At 39.4% G+C, this 22,107-nt stretch overlaps 1 protein-coding gene across 6 annotated transcripts; it reads left to right on the top strand.

Annotated features, from left to right (window-relative positions):
* The first annotated feature begins 517 nt into the window (after positions 1-517).
* Positions 518-19,104, top strand: scaf11 (SR-related CTD-associated factor 11). 6 transcript variants are annotated; one of them, XM_028449564.1, is made up of 16 exons: positions 518-695; positions 4,099-4,227; positions 4,998-5,044; positions 5,144-5,289; positions 5,723-5,806; positions 6,171-6,250; positions 6,322-6,401; positions 6,470-6,507; positions 6,600-6,667; positions 6,800-6,925; positions 7,460-7,560; positions 7,657-9,822; positions 14,549-14,892; positions 14,971-15,138; positions 15,213-15,332; positions 18,404-19,104. In XM_028449564.1, the coding sequence occupies exons 3-16, from the start codon at positions 5,026-5,028 to the stop codon at positions 18,497-18,499; spliced, it is 3,636 nt and encodes a 1,211-aa protein (XP_028305365.1). In that variant the 5' UTR covers positions 518-695; positions 4,099-4,227; positions 4,998-5,025; the 3' UTR covers positions 18,500-19,104. The 6 variants fall into 6 exon arrangements, with proteins under 6 accessions (XP_028305365.1, XP_028305366.1, XP_028305364.1 ...); XM_028449565.1 differs by lacking the exon at positions 4,099-4,227 and having other exon boundaries at positions 5,729-5,806; XM_028449563.1 differs by lacking the exon at positions 4,099-4,227.
* The last annotated feature ends 3,003 nt before the right edge of the window (positions 19,105-22,107 follow it).

Below are 22,107 nucleotides of genomic sequence, written 5' to 3'. Positions count from 1 at the left end.
ATAGTTCATTATTTTATTTAATTGTAATGTTATAGAATATGTAGTTATCTGATTTCTTAATCAGAAAATGTAAGCTACTGTGCGCTGTTACTCTTTTGCTTAAACCTGGGTTAAAGCTTGAAATTGTCATTTGGGATTGTTTTATGCATTTTACCTCTTGAGAACAATCACAAAAATGAAGTTGCACTTTTGACAATATATCTGATGTATGCAATATTTTTAAGTGCTTTTAAAAAAAAAATAAAATAAATCGAAAATCGAATGGAAACTCGAATTTTTCTTTAAAAAATCGGAGATTTTGTTTTTAGGCAAAATCACCCAGCCCTATTTGACACCCCTGTTACATTCAGCCCTTGTCGCTCCAATCCCTCTCGATTAAAACTAAGACAAATAGAAACCTATCGGTTTATAAATTGTTAAAAACTAGTGAAATTAGGTTAATGATGGAGTTGAGACAGACTGTCCTACTGATAATGATAAATCCCCGCTGTGCTGTAGTACCTGGCGGTACCGACAGAGGGCGCTACCTGCAGCCGCTCACAGCGTGAGACATGTGGCTGAGACTTTGGGAAAGCTCCGCTCCGGTTTTAATCACAAACTATTCACGGATAGCGTCGTTCGTCAACGCTTCGCAGCTGGATTTGGGTCGATAAGGGCGCTTAACGCGGTCCGAAGCAGCTGCGGAGCTCTCAGAGGTGAGAACCGACACTCTGCGCTAGCTAAGCGGAGCTACGAGCGGCTAATCAGGCCAGAAGCGACGTAAGCAGGTGTTGTTGTTCAAAGCTGTGGCTACTAGCTTCCTGCTAACTTCGCTTGTTGCTACACGGCTAGCCACAACTCATGACCTTCGGTGCTGCCAATGGCGCACATAACAAGCTTTATTGCAATAAGTGTGAAGTTCTGATACTTGCAACAAATTAGTTAGTGAACTGTTGGGTTTGTGTAGTACAGCAGAAGGCCGGATAACCAATAACAAACCTGGTGTCATCGCCGTGTTGGCACTGGGTAACCAAGTTGGTGCTAATCTGAGGTCTGAAGCAGGCCGTGCAAGCTGCAGCAAGCTCATATATACACTACATAACAGCACTATAACCTCCTTATTATACATGCAATCCACTGTGCGTGTATACTGTACGTTTTTATCAACATGTCATGCTGTTCAGGGCTATAATTATCATTCGAGTAGTAATGAGTCGGTGACAAATCTACCAAAGTAATCCTTAAAGCTGGAGCTGCATCCAAAAGCTCATGGCTTGTTGTTAAAGGATCGCTTTAGTAATCACTGGAAATCCACAACCATGTTTAGATATAGAAGTTATATTCTCCAATATGTTAATCTAAGATTTATTAGGTTATTACTAAAAAGTTAAGTAATATAAAACTGATCTAAACTGAGATTGTTTTTTATTCAATACACACACTTGTTTATGTTTTTCAACATAGACATCAATACAGATTATCTTATCTGCATATTTCGCTAAAGTAAATAAATCAAATTCTGTTCGCAATTATTATTATTTTGTTATGTTTCTTCACTTTTGTAGGCTTAATGCTAATCGTATATTTGAAAGTAGTGTTTGTATTCTTAACAAAAAACATCTAATTCAAGTGCAGTAACACTGTCTACAAACTAATAGAGCCTGACCAATCAGGGATTTTTAGGGCCAATAGTAACCAATATTGGGGTTCTAAAAAAACAGATATCTGATGTAGGATTCCAGTGAATTATTATTATAGTAACCGATTAATGTATCCATTTTTAATCGAATGAATATGTAAGAGAAACACGTTTTGCAGTATTTGTTTTTTGTATTTATTCCACAAAAAGACAGAAGAATCAACCAAAAATAAACTCAAATGACCTTTTAAATAGGCATGACGCAACATTTCTTAAATAACTACAGTGATTCACTAAACGGTGCATTTAGATCCATATTGAGGTCAAACAAAACCAAAAGTTCAACAGTAAACAATAACATTTGATATTATTTAGGAGTAGAATCACTGCACTCACTGAGCCAAAAGTAACATTTCGTAATCAAGGTTTCAGTCAGAGGACCTTCATCAAGGTAACTAACAGATCCACAATAGAACAAATACGTGGTATTAGATAAAGGGTGAGGACCCTGCATACACATCTGACACTAAAACCTGTTTAGATAGAACCATGCAACAATCCATGTTGTAACAAAGCACTCGTGTAACAATTTATTCACCGAAACAACATGGCCAAAACAGGATGTTGTGAGCGCACGGCATCTGGATACGAGCCAACGTGTCGGCGGTGTGAACGTATCTCAACATAACTAAAGTGAAATGAAAACAATAAAATGTACACTCGTGAGACGTGAGATTTTTGTTTCTGTGTCATGTGTCAACACAGACCCCTACACCGTGGCTTGACGTACGTGGAGCACCTCCAAAGGGGGGCGCTTGCTCTTTGACACTGGCGCCGTCGCGCATGAACAACAGTCACAGCTGTTCTAGTTCTAGGACATAATTCCATTACAATACATTTTTCATTAAGTATAATAGGAAGGTTTTATAATACTGCAATCCTACAGGCACAGGGCCTGCAATCACAGACTATCAGACATAGACAGTCACACAGATATGTTTTTTCATGGCTTTAGTTTTGCACTTAATAACAGAATGTTAGAATTCTTTAAATCAAACACCTGCAGCGCTGTTGAACAAGGACAGGATTTATCTCTATCTTTTTTTACTTGTTTTTATTCAGGAAAAAGCAACATGTTGAGCTGCTCTGGGGTCTGTTAACCCTAAGAACTGCCTCTCTACTCCAGTTACTATTGGCTGAGACCATGAAGGTAGAAACAAAACATGGATCATCATCCATATGTTGGTCTTTCTCTCACCCCCCCTCCTCTTTGCTTTTCCTCTGAGACTCTCTCACACAGGATGGATCTCATACAGTTGTTGCCCCATGTGTGCGTAGGCATTTGGGGCACAACCAACCTGTTTAACTCTCAGCAGCAAGTTGACGTGATAATTACGCGTTTCACCGATCTGATCTGATGCTATATCGGATCGGCCGTTTTTTTTGCATTTTAGGCAATTAATGTGATTGGCTGTAATGTCTTAATTCGCTGACAATGACGTCATTGTCGTGATGGAACTTTCTGTAGATGCTCACATTACATTGTTTTATCGTCTCATTTACACCGCAGAGTTGTTTGCTTTACGTGACCGCTTTATTCCACTCGTGTACAAAGGTGAAAACCTGTGCGTAAACAGCAAAAATGTCTCTCGGTTGGAGCACTGTACTTCTTTCCCTGTCTACTGAAAGGTGTGTGTGTGCATGTGCGGTGGTGGACACAGAAGCATACGGGTGTGGGCGCCCCACCTCCGCTGTGCATCTGTAAATATGGACTATAAGCAATAGCAGGTTGGAAAAATGTGTTTGCTCCTAATGCTAATGCTGATGGAGGTTTCATGTAGTTCCAGTGTGTTCTGCCTCCACAGCTTCATCTCCAACTCTCTTGTAGTTGAAGTTATCCTCAGCTTCAGGGTTAACTTCCTTGCTTCACAGCAGTCATTGAGTATGACATGGAACCAGAGCCATGGCTCTGGTTCTGCGTGTGTTTGCAACGGTATTTCTCTTCTCCGCTCTCCTCTGTTGCTCTCTGCACTGACCTTTCTGTTTTGACTTTAGTCAGTCTTAACCAACACTTCATTTGATCCCAAGCTTAATGTGTTAATATGAGTTGCGAGGACAGTCAGAGCCTCAGCGCCGCTCCACACACAAGAAGCTGGAGCCAAGCCCAGCTGATCGGAGCAGACAGACTCCGTCCACACAGCAAATAAATTGGGTCTGTTCTTTCCTCTATTATCACTCTCTCTCTGACTTAGGGCAGACTACACACAGACTGAAAGCGGAGTGCACGCAGTCCGCCGCATACAGAGTCAGAGAAACCGCAGAGTCCGCCATTCCTCTTAAACACGTTTGTGCCTTTATTCTGTTGCTTCTCCACTGCGGTCTTCCCTTTTTCTCCTGATTTGCCGTGCAACCGCTGTGCCAAAAGCCATGTTAGAGACTTCTGCTTGAATATAATGCCATGGGACTGTCCCTACTCTCAGATCGAGAACATGCATTGACTTTTGACGAGCAGCCAATAGTAATGCTTAAAACAGCTCATGGGATGGCCCTGTTGGCAGAAAGATCTCTGATTGGCTGAAGTCCTGCATCACGTTCCTGTATATCTAAAGGTAATTTATAGGAGAAGGAGAAGAGATTCACTGTCCACTCAAAACACTTTGGTTTACAATATGTAATACAATATAATAAGATGATTATGGATATTTGACCAAATAAAACCCCCCAAAAAATTACATATTGCAGCTTTAAGCAGGCTTCGCAGGGTCACGGGTTTGAATCAAACCTGGACTATCACAGTCTGATGTTGAGCAAATCCCTTAACCCTGACTTCTCGTGTTGTACTTCTTTTTGGATAAAAGCGTCTGTTAATTAAACTTGTAATCTCGTATTCTATTAGCTGTGTGAATCTTATAATAAATTTGATAATAAATAATTAATTTTTTTTGTCTCTTGACCTCTTTAAAGTGTTATGTTTATCCCGTGAAACCAAAATTGACTAATCAGTATAAATAGAAGTTGTTGCAGAGTCCAAAGAAAAGCCACAAATAATTGTTCCTCAAGATACTTGAGCTTTACCTCCAGTGCAACACTTCACTTCCTATCAGGAATTTTTTTTTACATTGGATTCCTAGAACATCTTTGTTAATGTAAATGATTTTGCAGAAGATTAATGACATACACATTCTGAACATATCGATGTACCCAGTCAGGCACAAATGATCTATATCAAATAGTGTTTTTAATAGAGAAGCTGCTGCCATAATATACTGTAACTCCACCCACACTCGGTGCAAAGGTTTGATGCTGGGATAGTTTTCTACATTAAATTGTGATTGATGGCTCACATTAGGGCTCATGTGTTTCTCTCCCTGTGTTATAGCAGTGATCAGGACTCTGTCAGGCCCGATATGACAGGAGCAGGAAGTGGTGAGATTTTTTTATGATATCGCATACCTGAAACTGGTTTTTCATCATTCTGCTAGGCATGAATAAAGTTAGATATGAAAAGTTTGTTTTTTGTTTTAGGCAGCCAGGGCTCGTCCGATGCAGCCGATGCAGAGGAGGCGGAGAGGTGTCCAATCTGTCTAGGCGTCCTGGCTGGAAGTGACTTGGCCATTCCCGACAGCTGCTGCCATGTGTTCTGCCTTAGATGCCTCCTAACTTGGGCTGAGGTGAGCCATACGTTCGCTATCGCCCCACTACGTGCAGTAGAGCTTCCCAGGCTATTATTTATTAAACTATTAATCTAATCTACTATTATTGACATTTTCATGTTTTTGCCAAGCATTCAACCAGAGACAGAAAATAGTGTGTAAATGTCCGATATTGTCTCAAGACATACACAGGAGGGTGTCTTCTGTGTAACATTTCAAATTCTACATGATTTTATCTAATTAATAATAAAAATAAAAGCAAATGGGGATTAAATAAAAAATTATTGCCATTTCAGGAAGTAAATTCTGTGATTTCTGTCCGTTTTCCATGATGACTGAAAATGGGAGGCTCTATGAAACTAACAGTAGAAAACACAGAACCCATTAAGAATTGTGCATGGGGTTCATGTCAGTGTACTGATGCTGTTTCTGTTATTTTTTCACTTTGAAGTTACAGATGTCTCCCTCCTGCCCGGTGGACAGAAAACCTTTTCATAATGTTTACAGATGGGACGGGAATTTACGCTGTTTGCAGGTCAGTTTTCCTCCTGCAGCTGTTTTTCGTTAACATACAGTTGTTGCAATTTTACTTGATTGGTTAATTGCAATTATTACAGCAGTTATTAAGATTGCCTTCAACATCGTATGACATAGGTATATATTGGATAACAATAAATATATTATACTACATATACTGTATATTTATCAAATCTGCCAGAAAAACAATGGAGAAGATGACTAAAGTGTTTCCTCCTTAAACATTATTCATAGCTTCACTTCGATTCTCTTGTAAATGTACAAAAATGAAAGAACAACAGTTTCAAATGTAAATCCTGTAATTAAAAATATATGGTTGTACCTGTGGTTCTAGACTTGTGTTTTTCCCCTCATGTTTTCAGGTTCCCTTAAAGAAGCATCGAATTCAACCTGAATCAAAGAGCTGCTGCTGCAGAAATCCTGAGCAGAAAGCTTGTCTCCAGTGAGTTTACCCACATATGTTTACTGCTAAGTCGATTAAGGAAGTACTTATTAATGAGCTGCTTCTTTCAGAAAGGAGCCCATTAGAAGACCAAGGCGGCAGAAGGTGGAGAGGACAGTGGAAGCTAAATCTAAAGGCCTAGTGAGAAAATGTACGTTTCAAACCCTCTGTGTTTAGCAATATGTCTGATCTGCTGACAGTCTGATATGCTTTCTTTAGGTAACGATGAGGACCAGTCTTCACTTAGCAGAAAAAAGGTGTGTGTATGCATCTTGTCTGTTTACACTGTTCCACATTGATTCAGCGTCAGTATGACAGTGATTTGTTTGGTCTGGTTTGTTTGGTCCAGGTGAGAGGAGCAGAGTGTAGTTGGTCACCGCCTCCCTGTGTATCTTTAAGTGCTGCTGCAGAGGACGTGTAGGTTATACTCCTAATGTTGACCATCCAGACCCTCTGTTGTTATCATCTCCCTCCCCTGCTGTTGCTTTTAAAATCTGCTGCTCAATGTTCTATAAATGTGACTGGTGTCCTGTTTTCTTCGTCCTGCAGTGTAGATCCTGTTTGGGTGTCTAGGGACCTCACATATGACACTTTATTTAAGCCGTGCAAACCACAGGTGCTCCATGCTCCTTGGCTCTCCCCTGCTGCTCCCATCACCGCCAGTGGCACATCAGGGTAAGGAGGCTCTAAACCACATGTGCAACTGGATGATAGTTTCTAATACAGTCTGGGTTATGATTTTAAACTGAGTAATAATCATGGGGGAAACTTTGATTGTGTTCTGCATGTTGTGACCTGATGCGTCACACATTCTTTTTTTTTTTTTTTTTTTTTTTTTTTAAGTTAGTTTATAGTCAGAATTTGAAAATTTCCGGTTGTTAGGTGTGTTGGTCAATGTGATAATTTAGAGTTTTAGTGCAACCATCTATCACTGTTGTGCTTTTAACGGATCAGTGTGTAACATTGTGATATCAACATGTGCATTACTTGAAGGTTCAACAAACACAAATAATTTAAGCTGCTGCAACAATGTAAATCATAGGGTGGTTGTTGTTGCTGTTATTAAATTATCCAGAAGAATACAATGTTGTTGCTTTAATGGCTAGCAGAGCTTGAGAACGGTGGTGTTTTAAGAGCCGAGATGGGTAATGTGTAAAATATGTGTTGTTGATGGCTTACACAGATACTTTTTGTGTCTGTTTTGCACAGACTTAATTTCCCTGAAACAACTTGGAACCACAGTCCGCCTTCGTTCACACTCGTCTCCTCTCCTTTTATCTCCACTTCCTCAATTGCCCCGAGCCACTTTGGTAAGTCCTATCTTTGCCTGTGTGCTCCAATGTGCACATAGTTCAATAGTTTTTATTTGCATTAATGCATGTTAATAGATTGTTCCTCTTCTTTAGCATTTCAGGGAGTCGTCTGTGCCATCACTTGTGCTAAAGGCGGAGAGAAGAGAGGAGGCAGAAGGTCCACCTCCAAAGCTTCCACCAAAGATCCAGCACCTCTTCCAGCAAGAAGATCCGGACGCCACAGTAAAAGCCAAGAGGAAGCCTCCACATCCGACAATGCATCGCCTCCACAGGCGGGCGTGTCTGACTCTGACTCTTCCACCAGTCAGTCAGCCAAACTGGGTAAGACCTCCCAGGTCCCAGCTAGAAGGAAGGGGAAGCAGCCAACAAATCGGAAAGCCAACGGGAAGCGGAAAGCTGCACCCAAGAAAAAAAAATCACCTGAAGTTGTCAACAGCCCAGTAGCAAGCGATGAGGAGGAGGAGGAGGAGCCAGAGGAGAAAGATAACGATAGGACTGACAAGGAAGAAGAGACGACTGATCTGGAAGAGCAGGAAGTAGACAACACACAACAGCCGTCTAACCTTGAGAGTTCCCCCACAGAAAGCCATGAAGGTTTAAACTGTGCTGACGCGCAAGGATGGGCTGACACATCGACCCCTGAGGTGGAGCAGGAACTGACGGAGGAAGAGGAAGAATTTAATTACTTCAATAAAGAAGAGAAGGTTGATGAAAGTGACGAGGATATCACATGTCCTCCAGACTCAACTCTTAGTCCTGGCTTATCTCCTGATGTAGCCCCGAGTAAGAACGAGGAGGAGGAGGAAGAGGAGGCCAGCAGCCCCATGTCCTTAGAAGAAAAGGATGAAGAGAGAAATACAACCGTGTGTTCATCTGAAGAGGAACAGCCATCTCAGAAAAATGATAATATATTGGTTTGCGGAGTGTCAGAAGATAATTGCAATCAAGAAATGACTAAGGAGCTTGCTGCTGAGACATGTCAGGACCTGATAATTCCAGATTGTTCCGCCACTATAAAATCTACACCAAATGTTGCAGAGTTGGAATCAAAAGCCTCAGTAGAAGTCAAAGATATTCCTCAGTCAGAGGAACTCTCTGAAGTGGAGCTTGCAGTTGATGGAACCGATGAGTATAGTACATCTAAGGATGATACAAGCATCATCCCCATGGACTGTGGCTCTCCATTGAGTGAGCACGGAGAGAGTCCTAATCTAGAATTTGAGATTAAGAATGATTATCCAACTCTACCAGACACTCAGGCATCTGCTTCTGAAAAGAAAACTACAAACAATGAGTGTGTGAAACAAGAATTAGAAAGAAGTGAGGAGGAAAGGAGGAACAAGCAGAGACGCTCTCGTTTTCACTCCCCGACCTCCACCTGGTCCCCCAAAAGGGAATCTAGACGAGAGCAGTCCAGGCGATCGCGTTCCCGCTCCAGAGAACGCAACAGCAGCCCACCCTCCTCTCGCACCGCACGAGCACGCAGCAGAGATCGGGAACGCGATGGAGACCGGGATCATTCCAGAAGAGATCGGAGCCGCGAGAGGAGGAGGCGGAGGTCTAGGAGTCGATCCCGATCTCGATCCAGAACAAGGTTGCACAGGAGAGGACCCAGCCCAGAGCGACCGGCTTCTAGAGAGCGATCCCCTCCAAAGGAGCGAAGAGGTGGGTGGAGGCCAGTTGAGGAGGGGCGAAAGTTTCCAGGTGGCACCGGACGCTTTGAAAACGGTGGACCTAATGAAAATTCTCCAGATCAGGGCTGGTCAGAGAATCCTGACTGGGTAACGGAAAAAACTCGGGGAGACGCTGAGAGCAGGAACAGAGACTCTGGTGGTGGCCCACGCTGGGAGGAGCATCGTAGCAGCGGCGGAAACAGAGCAGAGCCACAGGGGCGGGGGGCGCGTGGGGGATTTGATCGTGGTTGGGGGGCGGCGCGAGGAGCTGCAGGTGGAAATCGTAGCTTTTATAATCAACAGGAAGACTCAACTGACAACCGCTGGCAGCCCCGGAATAATTTCTCAGGTACAGGCAACAATTCAGGGAACGACTCGTATAGCCGCTTCAACGAAAACCGGGGAGGGGGGCGGAGGAAAGAGCCCGAGCCAGGAGAGCTGGACCGCTCAGGCTGGTCCTCGGCATCCAGCTGGGCCGTCAGGAGGAAGTTACCGGCAGACGTTCAGGATTATTACTCTAAGAGGGAGCGAGGAGGCCCAGGCAGCTGGAACCGACAAGAGGAAGAGCAACAGGCAGCTGCAACAGGTCAGTAAATGTCTAGTCTACCAGCTCCGTATCTAATCGCCTTCAACTATTATAGATGTTTTAAATACAGGAGTTCATATCTGACTTTATATTATTGGGAGCTTTCAAAGAATAACATTGTCTTCATGCATGGCGAAGATCTATAGAACTTTAAGCAGGCTGCTCTCAAGTGCTTAAAAATAAGGTTTAAAAAAAGAACCTGTCGCATAATATATTTTAAATACAGAGTTTGTGCTAGACTTTTTTGTTGTCATTTTGACTGGGAGTCATGAAAGCCCCGTCAATCTATTTTTACCCTTCAAGTTTTGAAATTAAAGGATTGCTCTTAATATATGAACAGTTCACCTGCTCTGGCCTGAATGCAGTCTTTCATAGGCCTGGGCAATCTATGGAGAATCAAAATACTATATTTTGAGAGTCCTATTTTGGCAAAATAGAAAATGTATATATAATATATCGTATTATTTATTCAGATACTCGTTTTATGAGTCGCTGCTTCCCCGTAACAAGCCAGATTACAGAATGTACTCACATGTGCTGTCCCTTACAGGAGAGAAATCCAAAAGTGGCACATATTGTGCATGTAATATTATTTTAATCGGCAAATTTAACCCAGAATTGTCCTTGGCTATATGAAAGGTTGTCCGTCTCACCGAGCCCTAGTTTTTCACTTTTCTCCTTGTTTGTAAAAACTTGAATTATGTGTCTTTTCATGAGGTCTTTTGCTTCAGACGGATAATGTCTCATGGCTGTTTTGATGTTTTTCTGAAAGTTGAACCCTTACTTTGCTGCCACACTGAAAGCTGGAATTACAAGTACCACTAAAGTCAAACTTTTAAATTGGGGAACATTTCTCTAAGTGGTGTGGAAAACAAGGAGTTACCTGATCCTACAGCATAGCCCAGGGGTCTGCAACCTTTACTCTTTAAGGAGCCATTTTGCCTAATCTTGACTGGATTAAAGTCCTTCCGGAGCCGAAAAAAAAACCTTCTCATGAAAACATAACAGCGTATAAAATTCTATACCGTTAAAATAGTATCGAATAATTTTACGAGTTAATGGATTTGAAGGGCTACAAAAACAACTTGAATTTGATAACACATTATCAACTCAAACACATGCTAATTTCTTACAACATATCAAGCATGCATATTAAGCCGGTATGTTAGCAGTTAAATACATTTTTCCCCACACAAATAAAGTCTGTATTTTCTTCCAGAATAGTCTTTTTTGTTATTTAAGTTATCTGACCAGAGATTTAAAACTGAAGGTTAGCCACTGGTGTTAGGAAAGTTAATGGTCTGTAGATGTTACAGGAGTTGAAGTAGGACGGTGGCAGAGTTACTCATTTTTAGGTTAACCAATTGTTTTATCATCATTTTATTTGAAGTTAATGTCATTAATCACCAGTACCCTTCTTATTTTTTTAAATCGTCAGAGAGCCATTGCAAAAGACTCAAAGAGCCACATGAGGCTCCAGAGCCGCAGGTTGCAGACCCCTGGCATAGCCAATTAATATGTTCACTTGCCACATGGTGGTCAGGAGTGTGAATTGCATTCTGTAAAAATGACAGATTTTATACTAAAGTTCTACAAGCGCATCATTTTATTAGTTTACAGTATTAAGTGACAAGAGCTTATGGTTTGTTCATTTTGCTAAGCCAACACAAATAGTTTTGCTACTGGAAGGGAGACGAGGCTGTTGCCAGGCAACACTAAAAACATTTCCTAACTGAACGTTTAGCTGGATTTTTTCAGGTAAGACTTACACCTTACAGCGTTATCTTTATTTGTCGGTGGTCAGTTGATGTCATTTCAGCACACCTGGTTTGAGCTGATGTATCCAGGCCTCTTTACTTCCTCTGAGTCTGATGACCATTCATCATTGGATCAAATGTTGTGGAAATTTGTCTGTCTTTGCAGTGCAAAGTTATTACAATCTAAGATGGTTAACAACAACTGATTAATTAACGGTTATTAGAAGCCTGTACAGTGGGGTGATATGTTTGTAAAAATACCCAGTGCTGTTATATTCTATCAGCACTCATGGAATGTCTCGTCTAATCAAATTACTTGGTGAGAACAAACTGTTGTATAATGAATTCCAATCTCTAAACAAAATTCTGTAAAGACGATTCTATGATTGATATATTGTTGTATTTATATAAATACTTTGGCAGACTCACTGAACTGTACAAATTGCATTAGTTGACAAATGCCTGTTAAAATAGTACTGGATTGTGCTTTGTTAACAAAATGCAGAACCAGTCATTAACATTGTAAAATAGAACCATGGTGATAGAACGGTAAAGCTGTTGAGTGTTATGCAAGTAATGTGGGGAGCTTTTTCTGTGCGGGCGTGTGGAGTCACTGCATCTGTTTACAACAGATGCAGTGACTCCATGCAGTATATTACTGCATGCATTCCTGCATGCAGTAATATACGTAACATGCACGCGTAACATCTGTCACATCCATTCAAATGAACCCTGTGAAAACTGGCTGTTTTTTTTTTCTTCACTATTTTTTATTTTACTTTTATACTTTACCTTGAAAACTGTTTACCTTGCTTTGTTTGTGTTCATTGTTTTAGCACGACCTCAGCTGTGTAAATAGTAAATTTCTCGTTTCATACTTTATTATCACATTGGACCTAAAAGTACCAAAAGAAAAGAAATCCGAGTAAAACCCCAAAAATTATTTACTGTAAAAACCAGACATGTTTAACAAACCATTTTGATTATATAGAATGTAAATATAAAAAGTCACGTAAAATGTATGTACAAATTTGCAAGTCAACAAAGGTCTGTAGAAAAATGAACGTTAAAAAACAAAACCTTGCTCTCCACCTGCTCCGTCTCCCACTGTGAATTAATACCAGGCCAATGATGAAAACCTACAACCAATTACTCTTGTCTGCTGCCTTAAACTCTCAACCAGCAGCTGCCAGTATGCAGCCCAAACATCTAAAGATAGGGTCCCCACGGTCATGAAACTCCTGGCAAGGTTATGGAATTTGAAAAAAACGTGTTTCCAGTCTTGAAAAGTCATGGAATAATTGCTTTGGAAATGTTTTGGAAAGATAGCCCATTTTATTTTAATGTTTAAAATCATCCAACCTTTACTATTATCCATATATACCATTTGATTTTTTATTTTAGAAATATTAATATTTTTTTCTGAATTATAGTAATTATAATCTTATAATTAAACATGATAGCACTTAGTAGTTATTAAAAAAAATATTGCAAAATGGGTGTCAAAGGCAGTTGTGCTTTAGTTCGATGCTATATGATAAGTGATACACAACTTGCATTCCCTGTGTCACATTTTTGCTTCTAGCCATGGCACACTGTCAGACCTCTGTTTTTGTGTTCTAATGGTGTTGAATAGATCTTATCAGTTCAAGACTAAGTGATGTGAACTTAATAAAATATTTTGGAAAAGTTTTGAAAAATCATTGCGAAACAAGTGTGGGAACCCTGTATATATAGACCAATTAAAAGAAGTTGTAGGGACCAGATTAATCTGACTGTTTACCTAAATATTTACATGGAGAGACACTCCCTATGACTGTGTTCACAATGAGTCATTCAACATCTTTACCACACTCTGTGCACCTAAAGTTCAGTTGCTGTATTCATTAGGGATGTAACGATTAATTGTAAGGCAGTTAAAAATCGATTCATAGGTACCACGGTTCACATCGATGCTCTGAAAATTGAATCGCGGTACTTTTTTTAAACAGCAGAAGGCGCTATATATTCTTCTCGTCTAAAAGTGTAGGTGGTGGGTGGAATCTGCTACTACTTTTTTTCTGGGCACCATCTACTTTTAAACATGTTCATAAATGATTCCTTACCCCTTTAGCACCGAAAGAATATCTGTAATATTACGTGAATATTTGTAAAAGTCAGATTTTTCTATTAACTCTGCCTGCTAGCGCATAGCATCTCTTCTTCACTGCAAGGATATCTGCATGCCAACAGACCACTGGGTTACCAGCGCCCTCTGCTGGTCCAAACAAATATCTGACGTAAATACAGTGCAGACTGTTTTGTTTTTAGTTTTTTTTTTAAAGTCCAATTGTTAAGGCACAAAATACATTTTCAGTTGCACTTTTAAAAAGAAAAATAACTATTATGTAGTTTGGCATTGTTTACTATAGAACCTGAATTTAAATTAATAAACTTCTTCATTTGTATTATTCCTTTATTTCGTTCAGGATTTATTTTTAGTTAAATTTTATCGTTTTGAATAGTTTATCAAGGGATTCTTTTGACAATTAAATATAAAAGGAAAATAGTACAGTATTTTCTATTTTTTTTTTTCCCCCCCAAAAAATAAAAGAATATTTGTCTACATTCCCATTTTGTTAAATAAATCATGAGAGAATCGTATAGTGAACCCAGCATCGTGAATCAAATCGTATCGGGAGTTGAGTGAATCGTTATATCCCTAGTATTCATAAATCATAATCCAGAACGATGCATTTGTTTCTTTCTAAATTAACTCGTGACACTTCCCATGAGTCACAGCCTGTTCAACAAAAACATGTGGAGTGAAGACACTTCATTCAATGTTGGCTTGGTTTGATAATATTGGTTTTCTGATTTTTATTTTTAACATTTTCTAAAATAATGTGAACTTTCTTAGTGCGGCAGCTGTTTCATATTCCTGGATCTCACAGGTTTGTATGCTGTACTGATCTTATGCTTTGTCTCAGATCCCCCCCCTCAGAGTGAAGCTCCTGTCCTGGCAGTCCCTGGTAATGCCCCAGTACCAGTGATGAATGTGATTCCTCCTCATCCTCCCCAGCTGAGCGTCCTTCATCACTTCCCCATGCAGGCCCCTCAGGGGGCCCTGCCCATCAGCCTGCAGCCTGCTGCAGCCTTCGCCATGCCACCCCCAGTCCCTCTGCACCTCCACCCTGCTGTGCCGCTGCTTCAGGTGCCTGCTGTGGGCGCACAGGGCCTCCCACCTCCACCCCCACCTCCTCCACCTGTGCAGCAGGGCAGCCAGACGCTGCTGTCTCCATCAGCGGCTCCAGCTAACAGCCAAACCACACAGGTAGGGCTCACTGGGATGTAGACTGGTGTACGTACACTACTCAGCACTGTTCTTAGAGTCCTCCCCCCTGTGCTTCAGATGGCGAGTGCCATGGCGTGTTTTGCTAAGCCTGGCCTCCTCCAGACACCGACCAAAGCAGTCAATGCTGCAGCAGTGAGTGCAGCTCCCAGCCAGGTGCTGCCTTCCTCCACCACTCAGCCATGGCAGCACAGCAAGGCTCAGCCCGACAGCTCCAAGAAGGAGAAGGTAGCGTCAGCCTCTCAGCCTGGTGCTCTAAACATCCTCCCTGCTTTTCTCACCCTGTCCTGTCTGTGCTGCAGAAACAGCAAATCCAAGAGAAGGCCATAAACGAAGTGAAGACAGCCATCAAACCTTTTTACCAAAAGAAGGAAATCACTAAGGAGGAGTACAAGGAGATTGTCCGCAAAGCGGTAGAGAAGGTAAACCACCTCCCATCAAAACGACTTTATGCACAATATTAACATTTTACACTAATTATTGTATTGAGTAAGTGAATTAGTCTATGAATTGTTCCACATATCATTCATGTAGTCCAATCTTTCTCTCCACAGAAGGCATTGTGAGCTCTGTAAACTAGTAATGACTTATTTTAAAATGCTGGCATTTTGTGGAGGATTTTACTCTGAGGTCATAAAACACTTAATGAGCAAGCTTGTTTAGTTCCACATTTAAATGCCTGAGAAATTGTTTGTTGGTGAAGGTTATATAGATTAAAATTAAAGGGTGCCCGTAGTGAATTTAAATGTGTGTATATGACTAGAGGCTTAGTCAGGTAACATTTGTCATTGGTCTTTGTCAAGCTGCTGTTACTCAGCAACTACTGCTCCTCAGGAGGACACGGGCAGCACCATCTAACCTCCTTCTTAGGCTAGTAGTGACACACACACAGAATTTCTCAGAATCACTAGAATGTCCTCTGACTCTCCTCTCTGGACGTTTAGTCTTTGTCTTTCTCACTCCAGTGGTGCAGAAGCAGCTGGTCCTGAATGGGAATAATGAGGCTGACTACAGAGTTTGGCTGTGACGTGCAACAGAAGTTATAAAAACAGCTTCAACCATGTCAAAAGTGGCTCCAACACACCCTGTGTTGAAGGAGTGTGACAATATCTCGATACGGTGATATATTGCGACATTTTTCCGTACGATCGTTTATTGATATGCTTGTGCTAAGTATCGATTTTTTATTTTTTTCCCCAAAAACTTTTCTGTTTTTTCACTAAAATGTGCAGGTAGGTCTTCACAGAAATTTTGTCAGTTTTTGTTGAAGGAACCAATATATTGTTTACTGGAATATTGCACTATAATGGTGTCACTGGTAAGAAAGACCCTATTTTTTGTTTACAGAAAGCACTATTGGAGATACGTATTTGTTTACATTGATATGTTGACACTTATTTACAGGAATGTTGCACTAAAATAGTGTCACTGTTCATAGGACACGTTTTAATTTATTGTCTTTAAGAGATATAAAATAAAAATTATATTTTTTCACTTCATCATAGATTATCGTAGATTGATTTCTGACCTATGTATCCATAATTGCAGTATCGTCATATTGTGAGATCATCGTTATCGTGAGCTTTGTATCGCGTATCGTATCGCAAGGTACTCAGAGGTTCCCACCGCTATTGTGTTGTATGTAGTCATCAGTTTAAAAAAACAACAAAAAAAAAACGGTATTAAATAAAATCCCTGCGATCCTGAAAAAAGAAACAAGCAGGTCAGAAAATGGATGGATATTAAATTAAGTGTGGAGAGAAACTCTACAAAACATAAAATATAATGTGTTAAAAGAAGGTTGGAGTCAGTGTTAATTTCCTTTACTAAATATTTTTGTCATTATTTTTGTAAAAAAAAAAAAAACACCTTTTTGCGGAAGAAAATGAAATGAAAACTAAAAAAGAAGTCTTTTATTGAGACTAAAACTATGACTAAATTGCTCTACATTATCGTTAACGAATAAAGGATGAGACGAAAATCCACTCAGAAGACGGGAGAGATGTAGTCTGGAATCATCCTAATCTTGTATTATTCATCTACAGGTGATTAGTCTGGAAGTGCTCGTTTGAGTTCTGGTGGCTGAGCGGGGCGGGATTAACACGCGCAGAGCAACCAATCATACAATGAGCGGACCTGACGACAATAGCGTGACAAACGTAGTTCTTTTTCCCTAAAGGGAACCAGCCGACACAAACATCGTGTAGTACGGTACAGACTTACGGTTTTAAAGCCTCTTCTTGTTTTGGTTTCAACAATATATCCAGATCTTTTAAAACAGAGCAGAGTGCAGCTGTGAACGTTTTCTTTGTGTCGGTCGCCATGTTTGTTTTGATACTGCTTTTTGCAGTGGATATGACATTTTGTCCTGCTCGGCTCTCATTGGCTCAACCTGTTACTACCTGAATTTTTTCAACGTATGTGCAAAACGCGTCTACATCCTGTCGGGCTATTTTACGGCATTTTGTGTACTATTTAAATGGTTGAAATTCTATTTAAAAACTATTTGAAATTTATGTTTTGAGTGAAATTCAATTTATTTAGGTTTTTATCTTATTTTCTGTTTAGTTTTTGAGTTTATGATTTTTGACATTTGCATTATTTGTTGTGTATAAATTGAGTTGCAAATTAATACTTATTGCACATTTTAGTTTGCATTGTTATGGGAGAAAGATATCGTTTCAAACTTGACAGTTTGTGTTATTCAGTACTGCTTTTGTATTGAAATAAAGACATAGTTGTGTTGAAATAAAGGTATATTTGTGTTTTATATATTACATTTACACACATAAATTATAATAGGTTTTGTTTGTTTCCTACACCAGCTGTAAAAAAAATGTCTAGTAAATCTGTTCTTGATTTAGTAGACTAAAATTGCTTGGTATTTTAGTCATTTAAAATAGACTAAAATTAAGACAAATCTTGACTAAAACTAAAAAGAATTTTAATCAAAAGACTAAAACAAAATTAAAATTTCTTGTCAAAATTAACACTGGTAGAAATTGATGCAAAGCTAAGAGGACGATACACTGAGTTTACAATATTTTACATAGTATTGGGTTCACGTGATCTATACGATATTTTGTAAAGTGAAAATACAAAAAACATTTTTAAATGTATCTGTTAAATTTTTGTTTATTTTGATTAGTTTCAAACTGAATATGAGAACAATAAAACAAGACTTTTACTTTTTAAAAAGTGCAAAAACTTGAGAGTACTCGAAGAAGAATAACAACAATGAGGGGTAGAGAGTCAGAATCTGAAGGAGAAAAACAGCCTCTGAAATCAGTCAAACATGTAAGTCCACTAGTGGTGGGTTCTCATCTAGTGTCATGACTGGCACAGTGTGCGTCACTGACCATCACTGATGGTCACCGTGAGCAATGACATCATGATTACCAAACTCATCAATAAGTGAGTGCACTGTTGGTTTGAGCCCGTGTGATTTCTGTTTTGAGTTGCTTGTAACCCGTGGCGACCGTTTCCTCCTCAGGTGTGTCACAGTAAGAGCGGGGAGGTGAACTCCAGTAAGGTGGCCAACCTGGTGAAGGCCTACGTGGACAAATACAAGCACGCCCGCAAGAAATGACACGCCCTGCTGCCCTCGAACCCAATCAGCTGCTCAAGTGCAATTTCTTCTTCTTGCTGGAATCTGGCTCCGGAGCTGAAAGCCCACATGGAGCCAGCCTTTTCTGTTTTTGATATCTTACCTTTTATTGATCGACAGAAGATTTTTTCTATAGATTTTCCTATTTTGTTAGAAAAGAACAACTCTGTCAGAAAATTGTAATGCAAGAGCCCTTTATTTTGCATAGATTATGTGACTTGGGAACTACTGTATCGAGTGGTAGGGCTGGGAATGGTTAGCGACGCTCTGTGAACATCAGCTCGTGTACTGGAGAGCCTCTCCCAGGCTGCCAGCTGCTGCCACATCTGTCTCCCCAGTGGTTTCCCTGCTTAACAAATGAACAGATCACACGTTGACTGAAGGAGTGGCTGTCTGGAGTCTGATTAGTGTGATTGTAATCTTGGTCCTGATTGGATCCACAGGATGGCCAATCAGCAGTAAGTGGAACAAATGATGAAAGGTGAGGCTGTGGATGACCTGTTGACTCCGCCCTCAGCCTGAATGTGTGCAAAGTGATGTTTGAACATGAACCCAGAGAGTAGTGAAATAAATTAGCTGCTTCCTGATGTCCTGCGTCTCTTTTTTAAACAGGTTTTATCACTATATTATTATTATAATCACATCCTTGATCATTAATTACAATTTTGACACAATTAAAATTTTAATTGTAATTTAAAGTCTGTTGCTGTTATAGTAATGAAGTTTAAAAAAAAAATGCTATGTAAAAATCCATAAAACCTGTAATTTACAGTTGAATTAAATTCAAAACCTGGACTCATGCTACAGTTCTATGTCTCACACATACATAGTTAACATTCATTGAAATATGTTTCTGATCATCTTTTCCCACCACCTTTTTACTAGTATTAAAAATATATATAAATCTATACTGACAGAAAAACGTCTTAGACGCCCACACCAAAATATAAAAACCAATGTTTTCATTGACTAGGAAGCCTTACAAAACCAAGAAATAACAAACAAATTAGATTATAGATGTATATTTTTGTGTATTTTACAGCTGATTTAAAACATGGGTCAAACTCACCTGTTATAAGAAATGCTAACGAGGAATGTTACGTTTTATGGAGCTTATTTATCAAAGGTGCAGTATTTGTGATTGGACTTTAGTAATTGAGAATGTAATTGCAATTGACTTACAGAGGAAAACAATTGTAAATAGGGGGCCGAGCCCGCGCCATTGCAATGTGCTGTGGATCCCTATTGTAGTCGTTGTGGTAAAAGTGGTGCTGCAGGTTAAACCGTAGATGGGAGGGTTGGTCCAGACCCCTGCACTTACCTCTGATGTAAAAAAAAAAATAAAAATAAATATTTGTCCGCCAGCAGGGGGCGCTATAACTAAAGTCAACACATTTAGCTGAGAGTGTATGGGCTTTGTTGATTCTAATATTGTCTCCATGGAGACACGTTCATAGGGGGTCTATGGGCCCCACAAAACCTGGAAACCTGGGGGCCGAGTCGTGCAGGAAGGCTTGGCCTCCTTTCCTAACTGCACCGTTGTCATAATTGAGTTGTAATTGAACATGGGTAATTAAAGAAGTAATTGTAATTGACCCCAACCCTGATGATACATATAAATAAATCCCAATAAACTTCATGCTTTTGAGTTTCTCAGATATTAATATTATTCTGGTTGCATTACTATTCCTAATTCCCTCTCATGGAGAACTTTCAAATGTCTATCCTCATGTTTTTGTTTATTTATTTTTCATTCTTATAAGGAAGTAAGACTTGTAAAACATTGTCACCAGTAATGATCTTTTAAGCTTTTTTTTAATTAATTTTTATTAATAAGAGGCTGCACTTACAGTAAATAAACACTGATTTTGTTACAATGCCAAACTGGGACAACCCATCAGCATTAAGATTTATCTCAAGTTGATTTATTTTGAAATGTGAGCAGTGTTTATTTGTAGTCCACAGCCTGAAATATTTAGATCAGCCATGTAATTAGTTCTTTCACAACGTTTCTAACCAGTCATTTTATAATCAACCACTCCTAGCATTAGAGCTAAACACCGCTAGCACACATTTAACCTTCAGCTAATGGGTAAATAGCTCCTTTGTTGACGTCATCTGTACAAAACCAACACTGTCATTAAGTGAACAGTAAGTGTTCCTCTCTCACTCAAGTGTGACGCAGGTGTTCCAGAGCTGGAGATCACGTGACGATCACGTGCTGGTGATCTGAACGCTGCAGCACATTAAGAGAAAGGAATGAAAGATAATCTGATCACATCCATGGGTCAAACTGACCCTGACCCTGCATGTTCCACAAATGTCTCCTCAGAGCCAATACACAGATGTTATTACATAGTTTATCATGTGTTCATAGCCCTTTTACTTATTGCTTAATTCAAGTCCCCCCTTTGCCCGACTACATTTTGCTTATAGAAAATTATTTAAAATAAACAGTATTTAGTGCAGTGGTTCTCAACCTTTTTTTTTTTTTTGGATCGTGACCCCGTTTCGATATCAAGAATTTCTGGCAAAGAATTATTTTTTGATCATGTTTGAGCTCAGATATTTATTTATTTATTTAAACTGCATTTTAGTTAAACTACATTTAAGGTATATTTCACAAACAGTTGCTTAAGACTGTAGAAAGATTTCAAAAACCTATCTAAATTTTTCATAAATTTTAGGCGACCCCACATGGTGTCCTGAACCCAAGGTTGAAAAGCCCTGACTCCTGAATATATTGATTTCTATAGTTTTGATCATTTGGACCAGAGGTAGGCAACTTTTATCACAGCGAGGCTGAAAAAAAATGTGTTTGTTTGATGATCCACATGCTCAACATTCATGTCAGCATTTATAATAATGAGTGATCTGAGCATTAATACAGGAAAGAACTAAAATAATAGTAAATTTTTGTGTTTCTGTATTCTTCTATATGGAGTGTTTCTTGGAGTCATATTGTGTATCTGTGTTGCCATTGTGCATTTTTTTTTGGAGTATTTTTTGTGTATTTTGTTGTCGTTTTGCTTGTTTTTTTTTAGTACTGTGGGTTTACGAAGTCATTTTTTTGTGTTTTTCTTGTCTTTTTGTGTACTTTTGTATTACTGTTGTTTGTTGTTATTTTTGTAGTAGTTTTCCGTGTTTTGGAGTATTTTCTGTGTTTTTACCTTGTCTTTTACTGTATTTTCCTGCAATGTAGTAATTATTTGTATTTTTTTTAAGGTATTCTTGCTCTTGTTTTGTGAATTTTTCTGTCATTTTGTAAATTTACTTTGGAGGCCACATAAAATTAGAACGTGGGCCACATATGGCCCCCGCGTCGCCAGTTGCCTATGTCTGTTTTAGAATGACACTTAATTTGTTCATTTTCCACACTCTCAAGTACCCCCTGTAGTGCCATTGCGTACGCCTAGGAGTACACGTACCCCCATTTGAGAATCACTGTTCATAGTAATGAGCAATACATTATTATATTATATTATATTATATTATATTATATTATATTATATTATATTATATTATATTATATTATATTATATTATATAGTCTTTCAGCTTTTACTGTACTGGTATTACATTTACAAGAAT

This window comes from Gouania willdenowi, chromosome 6 (genome assembly GCF_900634775.1).
Source record: "Gouania willdenowi chromosome 6, fGouWil2.1, whole genome shotgun sequence".
Taxonomy (NCBI): domain Eukaryota; kingdom Metazoa; phylum Chordata; class Actinopteri; order Blenniiformes; family Gobiesocidae; genus Gouania; species Gouania willdenowi.
Note: the sequence above shows the minus strand (reverse complement) of the source record. Positions and strands in the feature narration are given on the sequence as shown.